General features: G+C 39.4%; 1 protein-coding gene across 3 annotated transcripts in view; it reads left to right on the top strand.

The window, feature by feature from the left end:
* The window catches only part of ZNF385D (zinc finger protein 385D), a 696,979-nt gene that overhangs the window by 470,431 nt on the left and 206,896 nt on the right, over positions 1 to 19,652 (top strand). For all 3 annotated transcript variants that reach the window (XM_081105789.1, XM_081105791.1, XM_081105790.1), the window contains one exon: positions 15,142 to 15,284. In XM_081105789.1, coding sequence (XP_080961915.1) covers positions 15,142 to 15,284 — 143 coding nt within the window. The remainder of the gene's footprint in view (positions 1 to 15,141; positions 15,285 to 19,652) is intronic.

Genomic DNA, 19,652 nt, shown 5'->3' with positions numbered 1-19,652 from the left:
TTTAGTGGTTATCATGTTTTAAAAAATTGGAACTGCTTTGAGTAATTCAGTCTATATGGTTCACCACATGCCAGCATAGTACAATTTTATTACTGGAATATTTTACTATCATTGCTAAATTAAAATTTTCTCTTTGAAATAGGCCTGTGCTATTCTGGACACCTAAATTTTAAGCAGAAATAAGAGGATGACTTTCTTGTAAACTTGGGTGTAAGGAAAATGTGAGACAATTTCTCGGGTGTTCCTACATCAGCCAGTCAGTGGGAATTAGTAATACAAGTCAAGATACCTATATGCCTCAGGGCAAGTCAAAAACTGTGTGTTTTAGGCTGCAATTCACAGGAAGGTGAGACTTTTATTATGGCAACAAGAAAAACCTGTCTTCTCTTATTACCATGATCTCTGATCTTGAACTTCTGGTCAGTGCCTGGTATTCTCTGAGGTCAGGGCCTCTAGATTTAACCTTTAATGCTCATCATCTCTACCAACATGGCTCTCAGGAATGACAGTGCCCCCTGATTATCGGCTTCCCTTTCATTCTAGGTTAGCTTTAATCCTGTGTTTAACAGCACTGCTTTATGATGTCATTTATTTTATCACAATGTAGATGTCCCTTTTCCTGTGGGTTGCATCTTGGTGATGGCTCCATAACCTTGGTATAATGACTTTCTCCTCCCTGAGGCTATAAGCAATTTCTGCTTTCTTTTTTCTGGATTTGTAAATCCCAAACCCACTGCCTCCTGACTATTTGAATGTGAAAACTTAGGCTCTTCCCTCAGAGGGAATTTCTGCTTCCATCAATTCCTCTTTTAAATTGGTGGAAACCACAATTCGGTAGGTATTTGAGAGGCACAAGGATGATATAATATAGTCAAAGACTATGGGTTTGGAATCAGACATCTTTGGTTTCTAATTCTTCTTGGCTCTACCATTTAACAAGGTGGTTTATCTCCAGTGAAATGATTTCACTATGCCTCCACTTCTTCACCTGTGAAATGAGAACAAGGATAGCTTCATTGTTTACATAAATAATGTATGTGAGGCCATCTACCAAGGCTCCTGGAATAGACTCCGTGCTCAAAATGACAGGACTCCTTATAAAAATGAAATACGGTTATGAGTATCTTCTTGCTTGCAATCACTTACAAGCATTTTATTTCTTTTCCATTTAAAGCCAGTCATTTCCAGGAGACTGCAATTACTACAATTCCATTAGTAACTGCTTTTATATCTTTTCCAAGGACCAAATGTTTCAGAATTAAAAGAAAATAATAAAGTTAGGTTTGTTTTAAGCCAAAGCTGCCAGAAGAAACAATCACATTCAGGCTGAGACTAAACAGAGCACATGTCAGCTCCACAGGGAATGTTCTCGGGGAAACTGAAATCAGAATTTCTTTTTGCTATTAGAGAATTTGTGAGAATGTTCAACAGAATGGAACCCAGAACTAACGGTCCCTAAACCTTGGAAGCTAATGGATGCTTCAAATAGGATGTGCTAAATATAGGCCCCCTCAAGATAGCAACAATTCGATCTTCACTGTTCTTAACACATTGTATTTAATTTGATGGTGTTGATAGTGACATACTCCCTTCTCCCATGGTTCTTTCTAAATGTCACCCAGTGCTAACTCAAGTGGCATTTTCTAGGAATTTTGTATCATGCCTACGAAAGAAAATTCAGTTGAAATGTGGAAAAAAATTACAGTGAAACAGTGAATGAAAACATTCACAATCAAGCAAATGTTCTAGGAGGTATTGCCGTTAAGTTCAATAATATTAATTATGCTCTTCTGGATTATGTAGACAGAGTGAATGGTACAGTTAAACCTAAATTAGGTTAATTCAAGTAGAATAAAAATCTGATACTTGTAGATGAAAATGTATGTTCAGTTACATATTAGTCTATTTGGCTGCTATAACAGAGTATCATAGGCTAGGTAGCTTAAAATCATTGGCACTTATTTCTCACAGTTTTAGAGATTTGGAAGTTCAAGGTCAGGGTGTCAGCAAATATGGTATCCCATGAGACCTCACTTCCTGCTTCATAGATGGCCACCTCACATGATGGAAGGGGCGAGGGTCTCTCTGGAGTCTCTTTAATAAGGGCTCTACTAGTCCCATTATTGAGGGTTCTGCCCTCATGACCTAATCCATTCCCAAAGGCTTCACTTCCAAATGCTATCACATTGGGGGTTAGGTTTCTCCATATTAATTTGGGGGGGACACATATATTGAGTCTATAGTATTATGGTGTCTGATAGATACAACATATGCATGATCTACTATAAACAGTGTTCTAAGCACCAGTGGAGGCAAGAAAAGGGTGAAATCGCTTGATTAGTCTGGTGCCTTACAAAGAGTGCCTCTTAGTATACATTGTAATGCTGGTGGTCTTGATCCAGTATCTAGAAGGGTTCAGGAACGTGGAGAAGGCACTTAAATAAGAGTCCAGAGATGAAACATAATTTTGAAAGGCATTATATATAGGAAGTCAGAGAAGACTTAGCTAAAGGAACTAAGTTCTTGTCTCAGGACCCCTTGCTTTTTATTAACACAAATTGTCCTAAGGCAAGGTAGATATACACCCACAAGGGTAGGGTTAGGTACAGACTCCATTGTCAGGTTGGGGAATTGCCTATGGCTGTTCAGGTGTTTGGCCAGTAGGAGGCAATAACGTGTAGATTAGGAAGGCCTTAGCTGTATGGCAGCAAGCAATCATTTAATGCATCCTTTTCAGGTTTGGGGAAATGCCCTCAGCCATTCCCAGATGATTCAGCCCTGCAGACATGCTGGAATTGGCTTCTGGCACATTGGTTTGATTTGCTTTGGGAATGATTAATTGAAGCTTTATGTTTATAGAATTATTTTTCTCTACCACCTCTTATTGACAAATGACAATCTCTGAATAAAATCCTATATAACAGCGGTTCTGAACCTGTGGGTCGCAACCCTTTCATAGGGGTCGCCTAAGACCATCGGAAAACACATATATAATTACATATTGTTTTTGTGATTAATCACTATGCTTTAATTATGTTCAATTTGTAACAATGAAATTGGGGGTCACCACAACATGAGGAACTGTATTAAAGGGTTGTGGCATTAGGAAGGTTGAGAACCACTGCTATATAGTAAAAGGCCAGGGATCATAAGTGTAATGTGTAACGACTGGAACAACCACTCGACCAGTCGCCTTGAGGTGCATTGACCACCTCTCAGTCCCTACCCCACCCCCCCCCCCCCCCCCCCCCCGCCTGTGAGCGGCAGTGGGTGCGGCTTCGAGCCAAGCAGCTGTGGGCGGGGTGGCAAGATGAGCAATGGTGGGCGGTGAGCTACTCACACACGATTTCGTGTGCTAGGCCTCTAGTGTAGATATAAGAGCCTGCTAGGTGTACCAGTTAATAGTGCGGGTTTTTTTCAATAGATGGAGTTACACATATGTCGATATATATGTGATTTGATATGTATGCTGTTTTGTTGTATTGACAACAAGCTTCAAAACTTCATATGTTAAATTTTCTGAAGGTGTTAATATCATAGATATTTTTACGCTTAAAAATGGCAAATTTCGTGCGAAAAAAAGAGCATTTGCGGGAAGTTGTAATTTATTACTTTATTTTGAAGAAAAGTGCTGCTGAAAGTTATTGTATACTTCGGGAAGCTTATGGTGAACATGCTCCATCAGAAGATACTCGTGAACGCTGGTTTAAAAGTGATGATTTTGATGTGAAAGACAAAGAACATCCAGGTCAACTGAAAAAGTTTGAAGACCAGCAGTTACAAGCATTATGGGATGAAGATGCGTGTCAAACTCAAAAACAACTTGCAGAAAGCTTAAACATTGCTCAGCAAACAATTTCCGATCGTTTACAAGCAATGGGAAAGATTTTAAAGGAAGGAAAATGGGTGCCACATCAACTGAAAGAAAGACAAATGGAAAACTGAAAAGTCATCAGTAAAATGTTGCTTCAATGGCACGAAAGTCTTTTTTGCATCGGATTGTGACTGGAGATAAAAAGTGGATTTATTTTGAGAATCCCAAACACACAACATCATGGGTTGATCCAGGTCAACCTCAACAGTGACTGCAAGGCCAAATCGCTTCGGAAAGAAGACAATGCTCTGCGTTTGGTGGGATCAGGAAGGTGTGGTATTATGAGCTTCTAAAACCAGGTAAAACCATTAATACTTATCACTACCAACAACAAATAATCCATTTGAACCACACTTTGATCGTTAAATGACCACAATGGGCCAGAAGAAACGGCAAAGTAATTTTGCTTCATGATAACGCATCATCACACACTTCAAAACCAGTTAAAGACACATTAAAAGATCTTGCCTGGGAAGTATTAACCCACCCGTTGTATTCACCAGACCTTGTTCCTTCAGATTACGTTCCAATCCATGGCACATGTACTTTCTGAGCAGCACTTCAAAACGTATGAAGAAGTGGAAAATTGGGTCTCTGAATTGTCTGCCTCAAAACAAGAAAAGTTCTATTGGGACGGTATCCACATATTACCTGAAAGATGGGGTAAATGTGTAGCTAGCGATGAACATTACTTTGAATAAAGCACTTTTGATGTTTCTCTTGAAATTATCAAGTTCTCTTTGATTACAAAATCCTCATTATTAACCGGTTGATGTTCAATCCACATTATTAACTGGTAAAATGTCAATCCGCATTTTTAACCGGTACACCTAGTAGACTGTGGAAACAGAATATTTGGTGTTGAATCCTGGCTCTACGACTTACTAACTGTATGGCCTTGAACAGTTGTCTTAACATCACCATTGGACTATTTCCTTTTTCATAAGACTATGAAAGGACAAAGGAGATATACTACATAGAGTACCCAGCACAGCATCTAGTATACAGGAGTTGAAATGTTATTGCTTTTATTTCTGCAGAGAAAAAGGGAGTGCTTATAAAGATGGCATAAATTTACACCTAAAAATAAATCCATGTTTAAGTAACTAGTGTAGAGAAAAATGTTAATACAATTATAATATAAAAAGATTGGAGCTTTTTTATGTTTGGACTATTTGTGTGTGTTTTTAAGAAAAAAAAATCAACAATGGAAGCTTAATTGAACTAAACACCTATGATAAATTATTTCTCACCTTTTATCAATGTACTCCAATAACCTCTGATTGTTTAGTACCCATTTCTTTTCTAGTTCTTCAGGGAAGTTGCTGGTTTCTGAAATGGATCAAAAATGTTAATTTGGGCACAATAGAAGAGAGGGTACAATATTCTCAGAAGGCTGCGATTCACTTTAATTCAGTCATTTGTTTGCTGATCAGCTACTCATTCATCCATCCATTAAAAAAACACACACCACAAATCACTAGGTAGGTACAAGGACTTTCTAATACATTGATGTCAAGAAGGAATACAATAGGCGTACTCCTCGAGACACCGCATCCTTATGTGAATGCTGTAGGTCCAGCAATGTGTGTTTAGACAGAAGCCTGTGCGGGGCAGGCAGACAGAGTAGGGCACCGGAAGAGTGATCCTTCTGCAGTAACATCTAGGAGACACGACACAGAGGATGTCATATTTGAGCTGCATTATGAACAAGGAGTAGATGATTAGTTATTTGCCACATTTCAATGTATGTTTAGAGACTATGTAGGAAGGGATGTACTGAGATAAATAAAAATTACAATGCTTAATGTGATGTCATGGGTTCACATTTTCCAGGCTTACTTGCTAGTTGAATCTTACCATTCCAAAAGTGTGTTATGTTAGGTATTCTGGATTGAATCAGTCCCTTTCCATGCCTTGAAAACACATTTACCAATATCTATGGTGTTGTACTCTACTTTTCCTTCCCAAGCAAAATTTTCAAAATAATTCTCTCCACTATTCTCCATTCTGAATCTCTGATCCATCTCCGATGCTTCCCAAAAGTGTCTCTTCTTTGATGTTATCAACTTAAATGACTGCACTTAGATGACTCATAAAAGTCACCAAAATCTCTGAGACACTAAATCTAACATACGCTGCTGTCTTATTTGATCCCTCTGCAGGCAGCCTTAGACAGTGTTGCCCACACCTTTTCTCACCAGTCTGTCCCTTTCTTCTCTGGGTGATCACATTCTTCCACCCTTCACCCTTTTTTTGCTCTTGGCCTATTTTCAATCTTCTTCACCAGCTAAAGGTCCTTAAGACTTAGGTGCTGGTCTCTTTGTTCTACACTTTTCCAAGGAAGTCTTTTTCTTGTCCTTGATTTCACTGGTTACCTGATGACTTTCCTCCAATGTTTACTCTGAATGAAGTCTGCTCAGAACTGTCTTCTAAGCTCTAGTCCCACTTATTCAATAGGCACATTTCCACTTAAACCTTAAACTTATTATGTTGAAAATTTAGCTTGCCTTCTCTTAGAAGTGCTCTTCTTCTGATGTTCTCCATCTCAGCCAATAGCTTCGCCATCTACACAATAAGGACAATTAAGTGAGGTAAATGAAGGTGTTAATAATTTGTGTGAGTCTTGCTTAAGTCATCTTGATGTACTAGGAAAACCACACTCAACTACTTAATCTCAGGAAATGTTTCATGAATACCTGAGATCACATTTAGTACCTACACAGATTAGCAAGTGCTTAGAGATGAAACAAAGACTATAACACGGGCACCACGTGGAAGAAAACGTGGGAAAGGAAGATGTGTATCAGGCTATGGAGGAACCTCATGCCCAGCTCTACTGGCATGGAGAAGGTCATGCAGGCAAATCCCAGCCAAAAGGCAGAGGTCACGTAAGAACAAGAATATGTAACAAGACTTCAGGATCTTTTTTTATCTTTAATGAGCGAGATGACTAAAGCCTAGATATTATGGCAAAATTACCCTGAGAGGCAGACACAGATAGGCAGGTTTAACTGCCTGTATTAGCCGGATTTAAACACTTGGCTGTTAGTTGAGACTAGGTGTGATACACTTTGGTGAAATGAAAGCTTTGGGATAGCAACTCTCAAGGAGTATCAGATATTAATAAACATCCATTGACCCCACGACTGCCCCTTTTTACATCCTTCATTTGAAAATGTGGTATCATTGCTATCAACAACACTCATTATTCATTAATATTGATTTCAGCATTAACGATATTTAAAATTAGGTTGCCCTTTGAGTATCATTACCATTGATCACACATGAAGATTTGTAGGTTAGCCATGGTCTTCTCTAGGAAGGGATGACTAATCCTTTCTGCTTTGAGCCCAGCAGTGTCTGTCAGTGTCCAATGTTGGCTCTGGGAAAGCTCCCCTCCTCAATTCCAAAAGGAAAACACCCCAAGAGATAGCAAGACTCCTCTCCTACCTGCAATGCACTCTGAAACAGACAGTATCAGGCACTTTATCTACAAATTACTCATCACGTGAGAATTGGTTTTTCACCTGCGCTGTTGTGGTCAATGGAAGCTTCTGCAATGAAGAACATGTTTTTTTTTTTTTTTTTTTAATTGTAGTAGCTTTTTAACATGGTAGCTTCCATCCACATGTGGCTATTGAGCATATGAAATGTGACTAGTGTGACTGAGAAATTGCACTTTAAATTTTACTTAATTTAAAATAGATACATATGGCTAATGACTATCATATTGGGCAGCTTTGCACTAGAGCACCTTTTTTATTAGTTATAATTGATTTTGTGATTTATTAAATAATTAAACCTTGGGAAATTCCCCTTGAGGGAAATTTTACATTTTTGTATTCACTGATGCTGACTTGAGAGGATGTTTCCAGGCGAAATCTTTCGATTTCCTATGAGGAGGTACTTGTCCTGATTTATGCATTATTCGACAGAGAGGCTGAAGTACAAAGGGATATTTTGGGTTAAATGACTAAAACTCCTTACTCTGGCATTCCTTCATGGAATCTTCTCCAGTGTCTCCCAGGCACCAGAAATTGTCTTGAAACTTGGTTACCTAAGTGAGAGACTCCACTTTACTTCAACTGAAGACTTGACTCAGGATATTTACAACTAGATCTCAGCAGTCTTTTGATTTGGGTCATGGCCTTCAATGACAGTGACAGAGAAAACAATATTGGCTAGTCTAACTTTCTTAGCTACCTTCTGAAATGAGTTTTGGGGTGACTTACTGGAATATGTAAATACCACAACTTAAAATGAATAAATAATAATTTGGACAAGGGAAAACATAGGTCACTGACAAGTGTTTTTCTTTCATGGGTAAAGATCAAGTCACTGACCGTTGATTCTGGCAAATGGTTTTGGATCAGTGTTTCCAGAATGGTGCTCCAGTTGCCCTGACTCATACTTCCATTCTTACCTCATTCCGCTCTGTGGTCAAGAGCAGGGCCTATGAGACAGCACTCACCATCCTGTGTGGCTGCATGCTGCCCACTTGCCCCTGGTGATCAGACCTTCCTTTAACATTGGAATGGACCTGCCATGGGCAAGTCACTTTAAGCCAATGGGGACCTTCTTCCTGAGGTAGAAAGTGCTGGATCAACTTTCCAAAACCTATTTGGTGGATCAACACTCCAAAACAGAGAGGAAACTTAACAGCAAAAAGGAAACTTGTGACCAAGTCACACAAAATTCAAATTTTATCTCACAATAAGTTTCTGGTTTTATCATTCAGTTGGGAGCAATATTTTCAACAAAGATAGGAACTGAATGGGAGTTTGGATCAATAAGGTTTAAAGAAACACGGTAAAGATATAGCTTCCTAGTCAAGGAATAAAAAAATGACAACACGCTGCCCATTGTAATTCCCAACCTACAATCTTGAGTATTTGAGAGGCAGCCACACAAAGGAATACAACAAACACACATTTGCTTTTCTGATTTGTCAGGTACATGTTAAAGAATGTAGTCAAGGGCTTTTGAAACATGTTTGATATGATAATGCGTGTCTTTCTGGATTCTTTCTCAAATATAAGACAGTGCCAGCAAGTTCCCATGGTAGATAAATATGGGTGATAAATACTGAATATTCTTTTGTCATCTCCTTTACAAGGAATGTGTCTCTTCTTTGTTTGAACCCTATTAAAAACTTCTCACAAGATTTATGGTTTTAACACATTACTTTCTGGATGCAAGAAAGCTGGCTTGCCTAATATGACAAAACTGTGTAGAGTGTCCTTTTTGATGTTATATTGTTTATTTGTTCTTGTTGTTTTAATGTAAAAGCTATTTGCCTCAGTGCATTGAAAATTGGTAAGTTCTCTCAGGTTCCCAGTGAATGCCACTTGTTACCTATTCATTTTGCTTCCTAGAGTTTTGGTTTTGAGTTTGTAAATTGGGTATTTAAATAGGTACCTGGCAGAGTTATCATACATTTAAATGAATGAAAGGGATAGCAGTCCTAGTGCATGCTAGTTCATGAATAGATTCATAAAATTTCACCGTTGTCTGTACTATCACTCCTACCCACCTGCTGGCTAATTTTACTAACTACAGCACTGTATGGCCAGTGCTTTGTGCTAAATCAAGTTTTGCTTTCATGCCCTAAATCCATCATTATTTATTTTCCCTATTTGTAGCATCAGATCTAAATTTCTTCCACTATCACATGGACCCTGGAACTGCTAGTGTGCCCCTCCCTCCCACAGTGGACATGGCAAATTCTAACAAATAGCTGGGAGTGGATGTGAGCAGTTTTACTGTGTATGAAATTAGTTGCTTTGCAAGTAACTACTTAGGACTTGATGGTATAATAACTCAAATATATATAAATATATATATATATATATATATATATATATATATATATATATATATAATTAAACTAGAGGATTGTGCACCGGTGGGGTCCCTCGTACTGGCCTGCTCCCTCTCACAATCCGGGACCCCTTGGGGGATGTTGGACTGCCAGTTTTGGCTCGATCCCCACAGGCCAGGCCGAGGGACCCCACCAGTACACAAATCTGTGCACTGGGCCTCTAGTATGCTATAAGATCTTTAGTTAATCTCTTCCCGCCCTCCACCCTCCCCACTTTTTTCTGAGATTCATCAGTCTGTTCCATGTTTCCATGCCTGTGCATTGAGCATCTGCCCCCAGTGGTCAGTGTGTGTCATAGCTACTGGTCGAATGGTTGAATGGTCAAATGGTCGGTTAGGCTTTTATATATATAGATTGATGGTGAAAGAAGAAGATACTATAGAAATTATCTCTCCCATTAGGAAGTCAGGGATTTCTGCTGCTTTCTGTAAATGTGGATTTTACACACACACACACACACACACACACACACACACACACACGAGTCACAGTTCTGAAGCACTCACTGGCATGAATACTTAACAGCGGCACTTCTGATTATTTTGAACTTTGGTTTTGTCATTTTTGAAAATGAAAGATTAAGTAGGTTAAGCTGTCAGACAGAAAGTCTGTGGCTGTGTGACTGTTTGATGAACTCCGAATGAACCACATGCAGAAATTCAAGGTTAAAAGTGTTGTACTAGGGAGAGAACATTATTCCACTCTCAAGGAGTACAGTATTTCAAAATATTGATTTGCAAAGTAGCCTCTTCTTGTAAAGAGTCTCCTTCTGCAGGATTCAAAACAAAGTGAAGAATTTGAAGTTTCTATAAAAATTATCTTAATTACCTACTTTCCAAGAGCCCAGATTTGAGTGTGGACTAACCCTACACACCTCCTTTGGAATTTATTAGGTTCATTAAAAATATATGCCTAAGTTAGTGAGAACTAATTGGCTAGACACTGTACTAGGCACTTTATATATATTATCTCTTATACCAGCGGTTTTCAACCTGTGGGTTGCAACCCCTTTGTCGATCGAAAGACCCTTTCACAGGGGTCGCCTAAGACCATCCTGCATATTAGATATTTACATTACGATTCATAACAGTAGCAACATTACAGTTATGAAGTAGCAACAAAAATAATTTTATGGTTGGGTCACAACATGAGGAACTGTATTTAAAGGGCCAGAAGGTTGAGAACTACTGTCTTATACCATAAGCTTTAGCTGACAACCACTGATTTAGAAATCCTATTTATATATATAAATTGATAAATATTTCTAAGTTTACATTTTAATTATCAAAAATAATTATCAAAAATCCAAACTTCTAAAGTCAATGTGTCTTACTTTCTCAATCCCTATTAACTATTTTAATAAATAGGTTACTCTAGTATATTTTCAAGTTTGTACTTTTATGTATACACAGCTACTTTGTAGTATTTAATGTTAGTTCTATAATTTAATTCTAAGTTCTAAAGATAAACTTATGGTATCTATCTTTGTTATTTAATACCTCATTCAGTACCTCATAACCACTCTGTACTCGGTAAATGTTTTTAATTTGTTGACTTTAATGACATATAAAAAATTTGTTACAAAGGGATATTAATTGCTCTGAAATCAGAATAATTTGTTAAAATTTAACTTGTTAAAACTGCATAAGTCAAAACTGCATAGGTGTGCAATATGTAGTATTAGATACAGGCAGAATTTCATATACAAAGGGGATGCATTTATATCTTTTTCAGCCCCCACCCCCCCATGGAGGCTTCAAAATGCTTTGCTCAAATTAAGAATATCAATATTCCAGAAGTGTGACATTCTAATGTATGAAGCGACACTGTTTGTAAATAGCAACCACAAAACAACTCTTTTAACCTGTAGAAATGTCTATAAATTTTGTATGTAGTTTGACGTTTATTACTTTTAAGATAATTTTATAAAGAGGAAAATAGTAATAAGCATGTACTCATGTCTTAAATGCAATATTTTTATTAAGAAATGAAGGAATGGGACAGCTATTTCCTCAAGGAGCATATGTTAATCTGCTTTACAGATGAAACATGTTAAACTTGCTGGTTTTGATTCTGCACTATTTGCACATAATATTCTTACTGCTGAGCATGTACAGATTGGTACAGTAAACTATTTCAGGACTTACCTAAATTGCAAAGGCAGAAATGTTAGCCAGATAATATTTAAGAGTAGCCCCAATTCTGTGCTTCAGTATCAGCACTGTAGTTTTAAAGTGATTCAACGTTTCACTTAGACCCATAAATTGTTCTGCCCTAGTGTCACTGGTCATGTTCTTCGGGGAATGGACTTGGGCTTTATTGGGAGTGCTCTTGGGAACACTGTCAGGAGTGAGGGATGCAGGATTGATGGAGAAGTTGAGCTGTGATGCAATCTCAACAGAGACCTCTGTCTCTTCTATATGCTATTAGGAGCATTAAAGCTGAAATACAGTTTCAGAGTTGCTCAGCCTTGAGGCAGGAGGAGAACATTGTATGGGGCTACCCAACCCTCCACTTGGCAGGCAGTTTGACCTTGGATGAGGCAGCTCCTTTTGGCCCAGGACAGTTTGTGAAGAGTATCTCAGGTGTGAGTCCTCAGCTCCCAGCACTCCCAGCAGCAGAATGAGTCCTCAGCCCTGAGAGGGCTGTGGGAAACACACTACACTTGTATTTGCAGAGCAAGTGGCCAAAGAATATGTAGTCACATGTCCTCTGCTTTCCAATGATCTTTTAGGTCTCTCTCTTCAAATAGGTGGGGAGAGATGAACTCAAATAGTTTTTGCAGCTTCCCAAAGTTGGGACATATATATATATATATATCTCGGAGGAAGAGAGAAAATGGGACTCCACTAAGCGATCATATCAACATATATTTATTATTTGTGCTAAGCGTTGTGCTGGATGAAAAAGTAAACTTGAGCTTTCTCTTAATCTCTTTGAACCAGAGAGCGCTTTGTAAATGAAATAATTACAGAATGTGTTCCTGCTGAATTGCATTCTTGTTTTCTGTGGAAGCAACATAAATAGCTAAAGAATTCATCAACTTATTTTTCTCTTCATGATATTATGTTAGCCAGAAATTTTAGGATCGTGTAAGATAATAAATCCTTTTGCACAGCATGACACCTGACTCAAATAAAATTATTTTAAGTGATTTATTAAAGCTCACTATTATTTGTGGACATGTTAAACCATACCACTGATTTCAACCAAAATTTATTTTTACTTGGAAGTTTTCTGAAGAGGCACCAGTCAAAATTTTATTTTGGTTCTTTTTTTTAAAAAGATATTTTTATTGTTTCAGAGAGGAAAGGAGAAGGAGATAGAAACATCAACGATGAGAGAGAATCATTGATCGGCTGCCTCCTGAACCCCCCCCCCCCACACACACACACACACTGGGGATCAAGCTCACAACCCAGGCATATGCCCTGATCTGGAATTGAACCAGTTCATAGGTCGGTGCTCAACCACTGAACCACACCAGCCAAGCTATTTTGATTCTTGAACTTTTCATCAAAAGAGAAATTTTGAGCAATACTAAACTCAAAGTTTTATGGATGCCCTCTCTAAGAAGGTCTACACACCCACACTTAATGTACTACCAGATGGACAATAAAATAAGTTTATGGTGTGGTCTGGTAAATGTAGGCATGTTATATTTTGCTTTTATCTCTGTTTGCTTTAATATCTGTCTATTTTCTGACTTGTACTACGTTTTATTTTAATTGCTTTGCTGATTCAAATGTGCTATTGTTGTCCTTGCTGTTGCTGAGAAACATTTCAAGAGGGAAATTAAAGAAGTGGGGAAAATACTGTTTTTGTTAATTTGGTTCCAGCTGATTTTATACCTGGAAGCAGGAGAGCTGACGATTTTTCGGTATGGTTAATTAAATCTTGTGCTGATGGCTTCTGTTATGGGTATTAAGTCATCCACCTTGTTAGCAGAGCCTCTGGTCCAGTAGGATTGGATTCACCATTGGGGGGTCATATTTTAAATGTTCATCTTGAGTTCAGGTAACTGATGGAGACCAGGTGATGGTTGTGTACAGTGGACAGACTTGATTGTGAGATTTCAAGGTGAATCGTAAGGAGTCTCACTCTACTCTGTTTTGCAAACAAGATGACAGGTGAGGAAGTGGCACAGGCATGAACCTCTCCTCTCTTTTCTGTCTCAGAATTCTCTGCTGTGGGAAAGAAAAAAAAATCCCACTGTATTTTGTTTTCCTAATGCCTCTTGGATTCTCACCAGCAGGTTTTTACAGTCTGCTGCTTGCCTCTGAGATTAGAAGAATGCTGGCATATTTTAAGTTTCCTAGGATTCAGCAGCCTTTAATTAACAGAAAATTGATGTTTTGGAATGTTATCAAAATATAGAGATGGAACGCTGAGGTGGGCTTCATCCTTCCAGCCTTTGAGTGCAGTGGAGTTATATAATGGTGGTGGTGGTTGGGGGCGGGGAGGTGACGGGGAGGGTGTGTGCAAAAGTGTGTGCTCTGTTGCAAACAGCTGGTTGCCTGCCTATTGTACACATAGGGGGTGTTTTGTTGGCATAATATTCCACTGCCTGCTCATTGGTGAACTTGTAAAGTCCACCTACTCATGACTGGGAAGAAAGCAGGTAGTCATTTACTTCTTAAAGCTATGGGATTGCTGGATAGCTCAGGGATTGCTCTACTGGTAGCTGGGTCCACTGCTTTTCATCTTCCAGTTGCGTCCCGGGCAGTGAGGTACTGCTGCCTGTACTTGTGGTTAAGTTTCTTTTCCGTGCCAGGTTCATGTCGTCTTGCCGCCAGAGTTTTGGATGTGATGGAAAAGAGCAGTTTTGTAAAATAATCACTCAGACTGGATACATATTCTGAGCACAAGTTAGTTTGCAAAGAGGGATGGTGGAGCCATGGAGGGGTTTTCCTTTCGAATCCATGGATTTTGGTGGCAGATTGGTTCTGATCCAATCCAAAGCTTTAGGCAGGAAGAGAAGGATCGATCGGGACATCTGAAATGTTTGAAATGTCAACTGTTGCTTACATGAGCAGATAGGTACAACCCAAGGAGGAAGAAGCAGCTCAACCAGCTTTCTCTGCCTAATGGCAGATCTGCTCATTGGCCAGTTCCCAACACTTCGTGTCTTGGTTTTTCCAATGATCCACAGAGTTGGCCTTTTGGTCTCAAAAGAGACCTAGCTGTTTTTTGTTTGTTTGTTTGTTTTTTGTTGTTGTTTTTTTGTGTGTGAGGGGGTTTTGTGTGTGTGTGTGTATGTGTTTTGTGTGTGTGTATATGTGTTGTTTGTGTGTGTGTGTGTGTGTGTGTGTGTGTGGTTTTTGTTTGTTTTGAATGTGCTGGACGTCCCTGATTGCTCCCTTTGCTCTCCTCTCCTCTGCAGGTGGTACATGCCAGAGCCCTGCTCTCCCAGCCCTGGTCCGTCCACCAGCCCCTCCTTTGCAACCATCGCTGGATATTAAACCCTTCCTTCCTTTTCCTCTTGACACTGCAGCAGCAGTCAACCTCTTCCCCAATTTTAATGCGGTAAGTCCCACTGTCCAATTTGCATATGCCAGGGTGGTAGGTACTGGAAAACCTTAAAGACCAGGGGTGAGTTGGTCACTACCTCTGTTTTGCTCTGTTTTTGATTTCCATGAATGTCTGAAAGCCATGGAGTGAGTTGCCTGCCTGGTTATGTAAGATCCCTGGAGCCAGATGCCTTCATAGAAAGATGAAAAGAGATTCAATGGATTGGGTTCATCATGGGTTCATGTCTCCCCGTTAGTGTCTTTTTGGGTAACACTAACAATTTCGTTATTTTGTTGGAATATATCTATATCACAATGGAATGAATTTGTTAGAGAACATTAGAATTCAAGTAGATGTCTAAAAATCGAATGTTTTTTCTGTATAGACCAGGGGTGGGCAAACTTTTTGACTCGAGGGCCACAATGGGTTCTTAAACTGGACTGGAGGGCCAGAACAAAAGCATGGATGGAGTGTTTGTGTGAACTAATATAAATTCAAAGTAAACATCATTACATAAAAGGGTCCGGTCTTTTTTTTTTTTAGTTTTATTCATTTCAAATGGGCCGGATCTGGCCCGCGGGCCGTAGTTTGCCCACGGCTGGTATAGACTCTCTATTTTAATTTACTGTCACTCCTTACTTATTTAATAAAGAGGACCCTGACATAGTCCATCTATAGAGCACTGTGTCTCCTTAACTTAAAACAACTCAGGGTTCTGATAGCAAGGGTTTTCTTTTTCTGTTTTTCCTGATCAGCCACAGTTGTTTAAGTTGTCTTTCTTAAATTACCGTGTTTTGGGAAAGCTTTGTCAACAGCCTTCTCAACACAAGTTCAATGACTTCTGCCTCTATTTTTTGCTCTAAAGGATGTCTTTTTAAGTTGGCAGATTCCTCATACTCATCATCTTTCTTTTGTGTGAGCAATGACCATATTCTTAGGATGGAAATAGAAATGAGAGTTGAAAAGGTTAGAATCCAGTAAGTGGCTTTTTTTCTAACCGCATCTGATTCAGCTTTCAGCAGTTGTTATAATGCAGGTCTGAACGTATCAATGACAGGACATGTCAACACAAGCAAAGCAGAGGATTAAGATGGGAGGTCACTAAATAATACAGATTTCTTGTTGCAATTTTTTTGCATCCATGATGGATTTAAAAAAATCTGCCCCAAATTAGATCATTCTCCTTCAGCAGACATACTGGGTCCAAAATGTTTTAATAAAAGTTAATCGTGGACACTTCGGACACGCCAGTGAAATGGTACCCTTAGGGGCTAGTCCTTACTTAAGGGCAAGGGAGAATCACAATGATTGCTTTGCTTTTTGGGGGGTGAGGAACTTTCCCATGGGAATCTTATTTTGAAATTGATGGAGCTTAAATAGAGTGGCATGAAGAAAGCACATTTCCAAAGTAAGGGTTTCTAATCTTAGGTGTCTCCATGAAAGTAGAGGACGAATTACATCCAATTCTCTGATTCTTAAATGACCACACTGAAGTCTCCTGGGTTCCCCTGTTCTGAGCATCATGACTGCTCTTCTGTTAAGTGGCTTCCTGGCAGTCTCCCTTCCCAGACCCCCAGGGAAGATCCATCAAGGTGCTTTGCCTGGCCTCTGAGACCACTTGGCATCCTGTCACTCAGGTCCCATGTCAGCTTTGGAGCAGTTGAAGTAAAATTTCTGGAAGGCTGTAAAAGGTTGGGTTTTAAACTTTAGATTTGCCCTTGGGGAAACATTGAAAGCAACATGATTAATTTGACTGAATATTATTTGTCATAAAACAAAGATGAGTGATATGCTGAGTTATATGACACTGAGCAAATCTCTTTACTTTCTTTGCCACTGTGGCCTTCCTCCTCTTTGAAATAAAGGGGGACGTGAGGAACTCTTCTTTTGGGGGTTATACCACTCAAATATTTGAGCGTTTGTGGGCAAAGGCAGCATTTTGTGGTGATCAAGCTGGATTTTGTAGCTAGACTGACTAGGTTCAAATCCCATAACTGCTGCTTACCATCAATATGACTTTGGGTAAGTCACGTAACTCCCATGAATCTCAATACCTCCATCTGCAAAGTGGGGCCAACATTTAACCTACCTCATAGGTGTGTGATAGTGCTTATATGGGTTGAGTCATTTTCAACAGGGCTCAGCGTATAACAAACACTAGTGCGTGATCGGTATCATAGCCTGTAAACCCTCCTCATTTTGCATGTGGAAGTTCGTTGACTAACTGATTGCAAAAGTGTGACTTGATTCCTTTTTTTTCCCTTTCTATGACGGATTTTGACTTGTGTTAGCATTTGTTCCATTTACATCAAGAGACTCTCTGTTGCTACACATATCGGTCATTTGCTTCCAGTGCTAGTCAGGGTGCAGCCAGCCATGGGTTAAGCCACTTCTTGCTTCCAACTGAGGGGAATGGTTGCAAATCCATAATTAGGTGGCTTCAGACTCAGTATTAGGGCATAGAGCATCTTTCTAAGTAGCACCCTTAGGTCTTGTGTGAATCTTAATCCACAAATTCAGGGTGTATGCAACATTTCTTTTCTGTGAGTTGATTTTATTTCCATCAGACCAGAAAGGAATGCAACTTAATTCTGTTTCAGGGTGTGCTGAGGTTCAAGTATCTATAGGTTATGCATGCAGCTTTTGGTAGGAGACTTCCTCTGGTCATCATCGACTTAGGCATTTATGTGATGGTCAATACAGGGCTAGTCCCCGGCTTTCACTTTTGGGCACTTTCAGTCGTCTCTCCTGCCTAGATCTGCCATACTGCTTAACTCCTTTGCCAAGATAATGATGAACCACTCTGCCACCCAATACTCTTCCCTCATCTTACCTTTGGGAAACAATGTCTGAACAATCAGAGACTGTCTGTCTATTCTGTTCCTCCTCTGAAGATATGAGTATGGAATCATCTGTCCATTTGTGGTATAGTGAAGCAGAAGAGTGAAGGACATTATAAAATATATATATATATATATATATATATATATATATATATATATACACACACATGTACAATAAAATATGCAGAAACATAAGTGGGTATCTCTGATTATCATCCATCCACAAGCTTATAAGCCATTGGGTTTGGATGTGAGTCAGAAAGAACAACAAAACATCTGTAAAAACAAGCACAGAGGGGAAAGGAAAACAGATGTAGGATCTGAGCTCGGATGTGGATATACAAAGAGGACATTTGCTAAAACCATTAGGATCCCTTAGTTTCCCTAAAGCCAACTTTAAAGGAATAGCAACAGAAGCTGTTCTCTTGACCCAGGGATTTTGTATCGGTGAATGTTCCAGTAGCTTTCAGACAAGAGACAGTTTTTCTTGAATTCATGTACCCCCACCCTGCTCCTCAATCTCTTAAGACATGGGAGTGTCAGTGCTTAGGACTGATCCCAGTGGTCCCTTCTGAGTCTGCATTTCCTGACGGGAATCAATCCTATAAGTAAGTAGATGATGTTTAGGAAACAAATCCTAAGACATGGTGTGAACTTACTTCATTCAAGTAACTTCTATTTTCTAAGCATCTACTATGTGGGAGGAATAGTGATCACAAAAATTATGCTATGACCTCTGCCACAAAATAATTCCATTTAGAAAGGATAAGTTGGACAAATAAAGATACATTTGTAGCCCTAACCGGTTTTGCTCAGTGGATAGAGCGTCAGCCTGCGGACTTAAGGGTCCTGGGTTCAATTACGGTCAAGGGCATGTACCTTGGTTGCGGGCACATCCCCAGTAGGGGGTGTACAGGAGGCATCTGGTTGATGTGTCTCTCTCATCGATGTTTCTAACTCTCTATTCCTCTCCTTTCCTATCTGTAAAAATCAATAAAATATATTTTTTTAAAAAGATACATTTGTAAATATGGGTGATTTTATAGAGAAATATGTATATAGGATAAGATGGCAGCTTGGGGCAGTAGTGGAAGGCTATGTGTGGTTGGAAGGTACAGCTTTTGGAATATGTCCTCGGGAACTGTTTCAGAGCTGTGTTTCCTGTTGGCACAAAGATTAAATGAATAAACTGCCCTAATGCACCTGCATGTGTCTAATACCCAGTAAATATTGAGTCCTCCCTTCCAGGAGAAGAACAAGGATGAGTAAGGAGGTTGCACACAGAGTTAGAAAGAGGGGCAAATCTAGGAGAGTGGCTATTGTGCTTTCAGTTAGCTTTGGCTAATATTCTGTAGCATTAAAAATGTAAATTAGCAGCCCTAGCCGGTTTTGCTCAGTGGATACAGTGTCGGCCTGCACACTGAATGGTCCCAGGTTCGATTCCAGTCAAGGGCACATGTCTGGGTTGTGGGCTCGATCCCCAGTGGGGGCCATGCAGGAGGCAGCCGATCAATGATTCTCTCTCATCATTGATGTTTCA

This window comes from Myotis nattereri, assembly GCF_964212035.1.
Source record: "Myotis nattereri genome assembly, chromosome: 14".
NCBI classification, from domain to species: domain Eukaryota; kingdom Metazoa; phylum Chordata; class Mammalia; order Chiroptera; family Vespertilionidae; genus Myotis; species Myotis nattereri.
The sequence above is the reverse complement of the archived record's forward strand: the minus strand, read 5'-3'. Positions and strand labels throughout refer to the sequence as shown.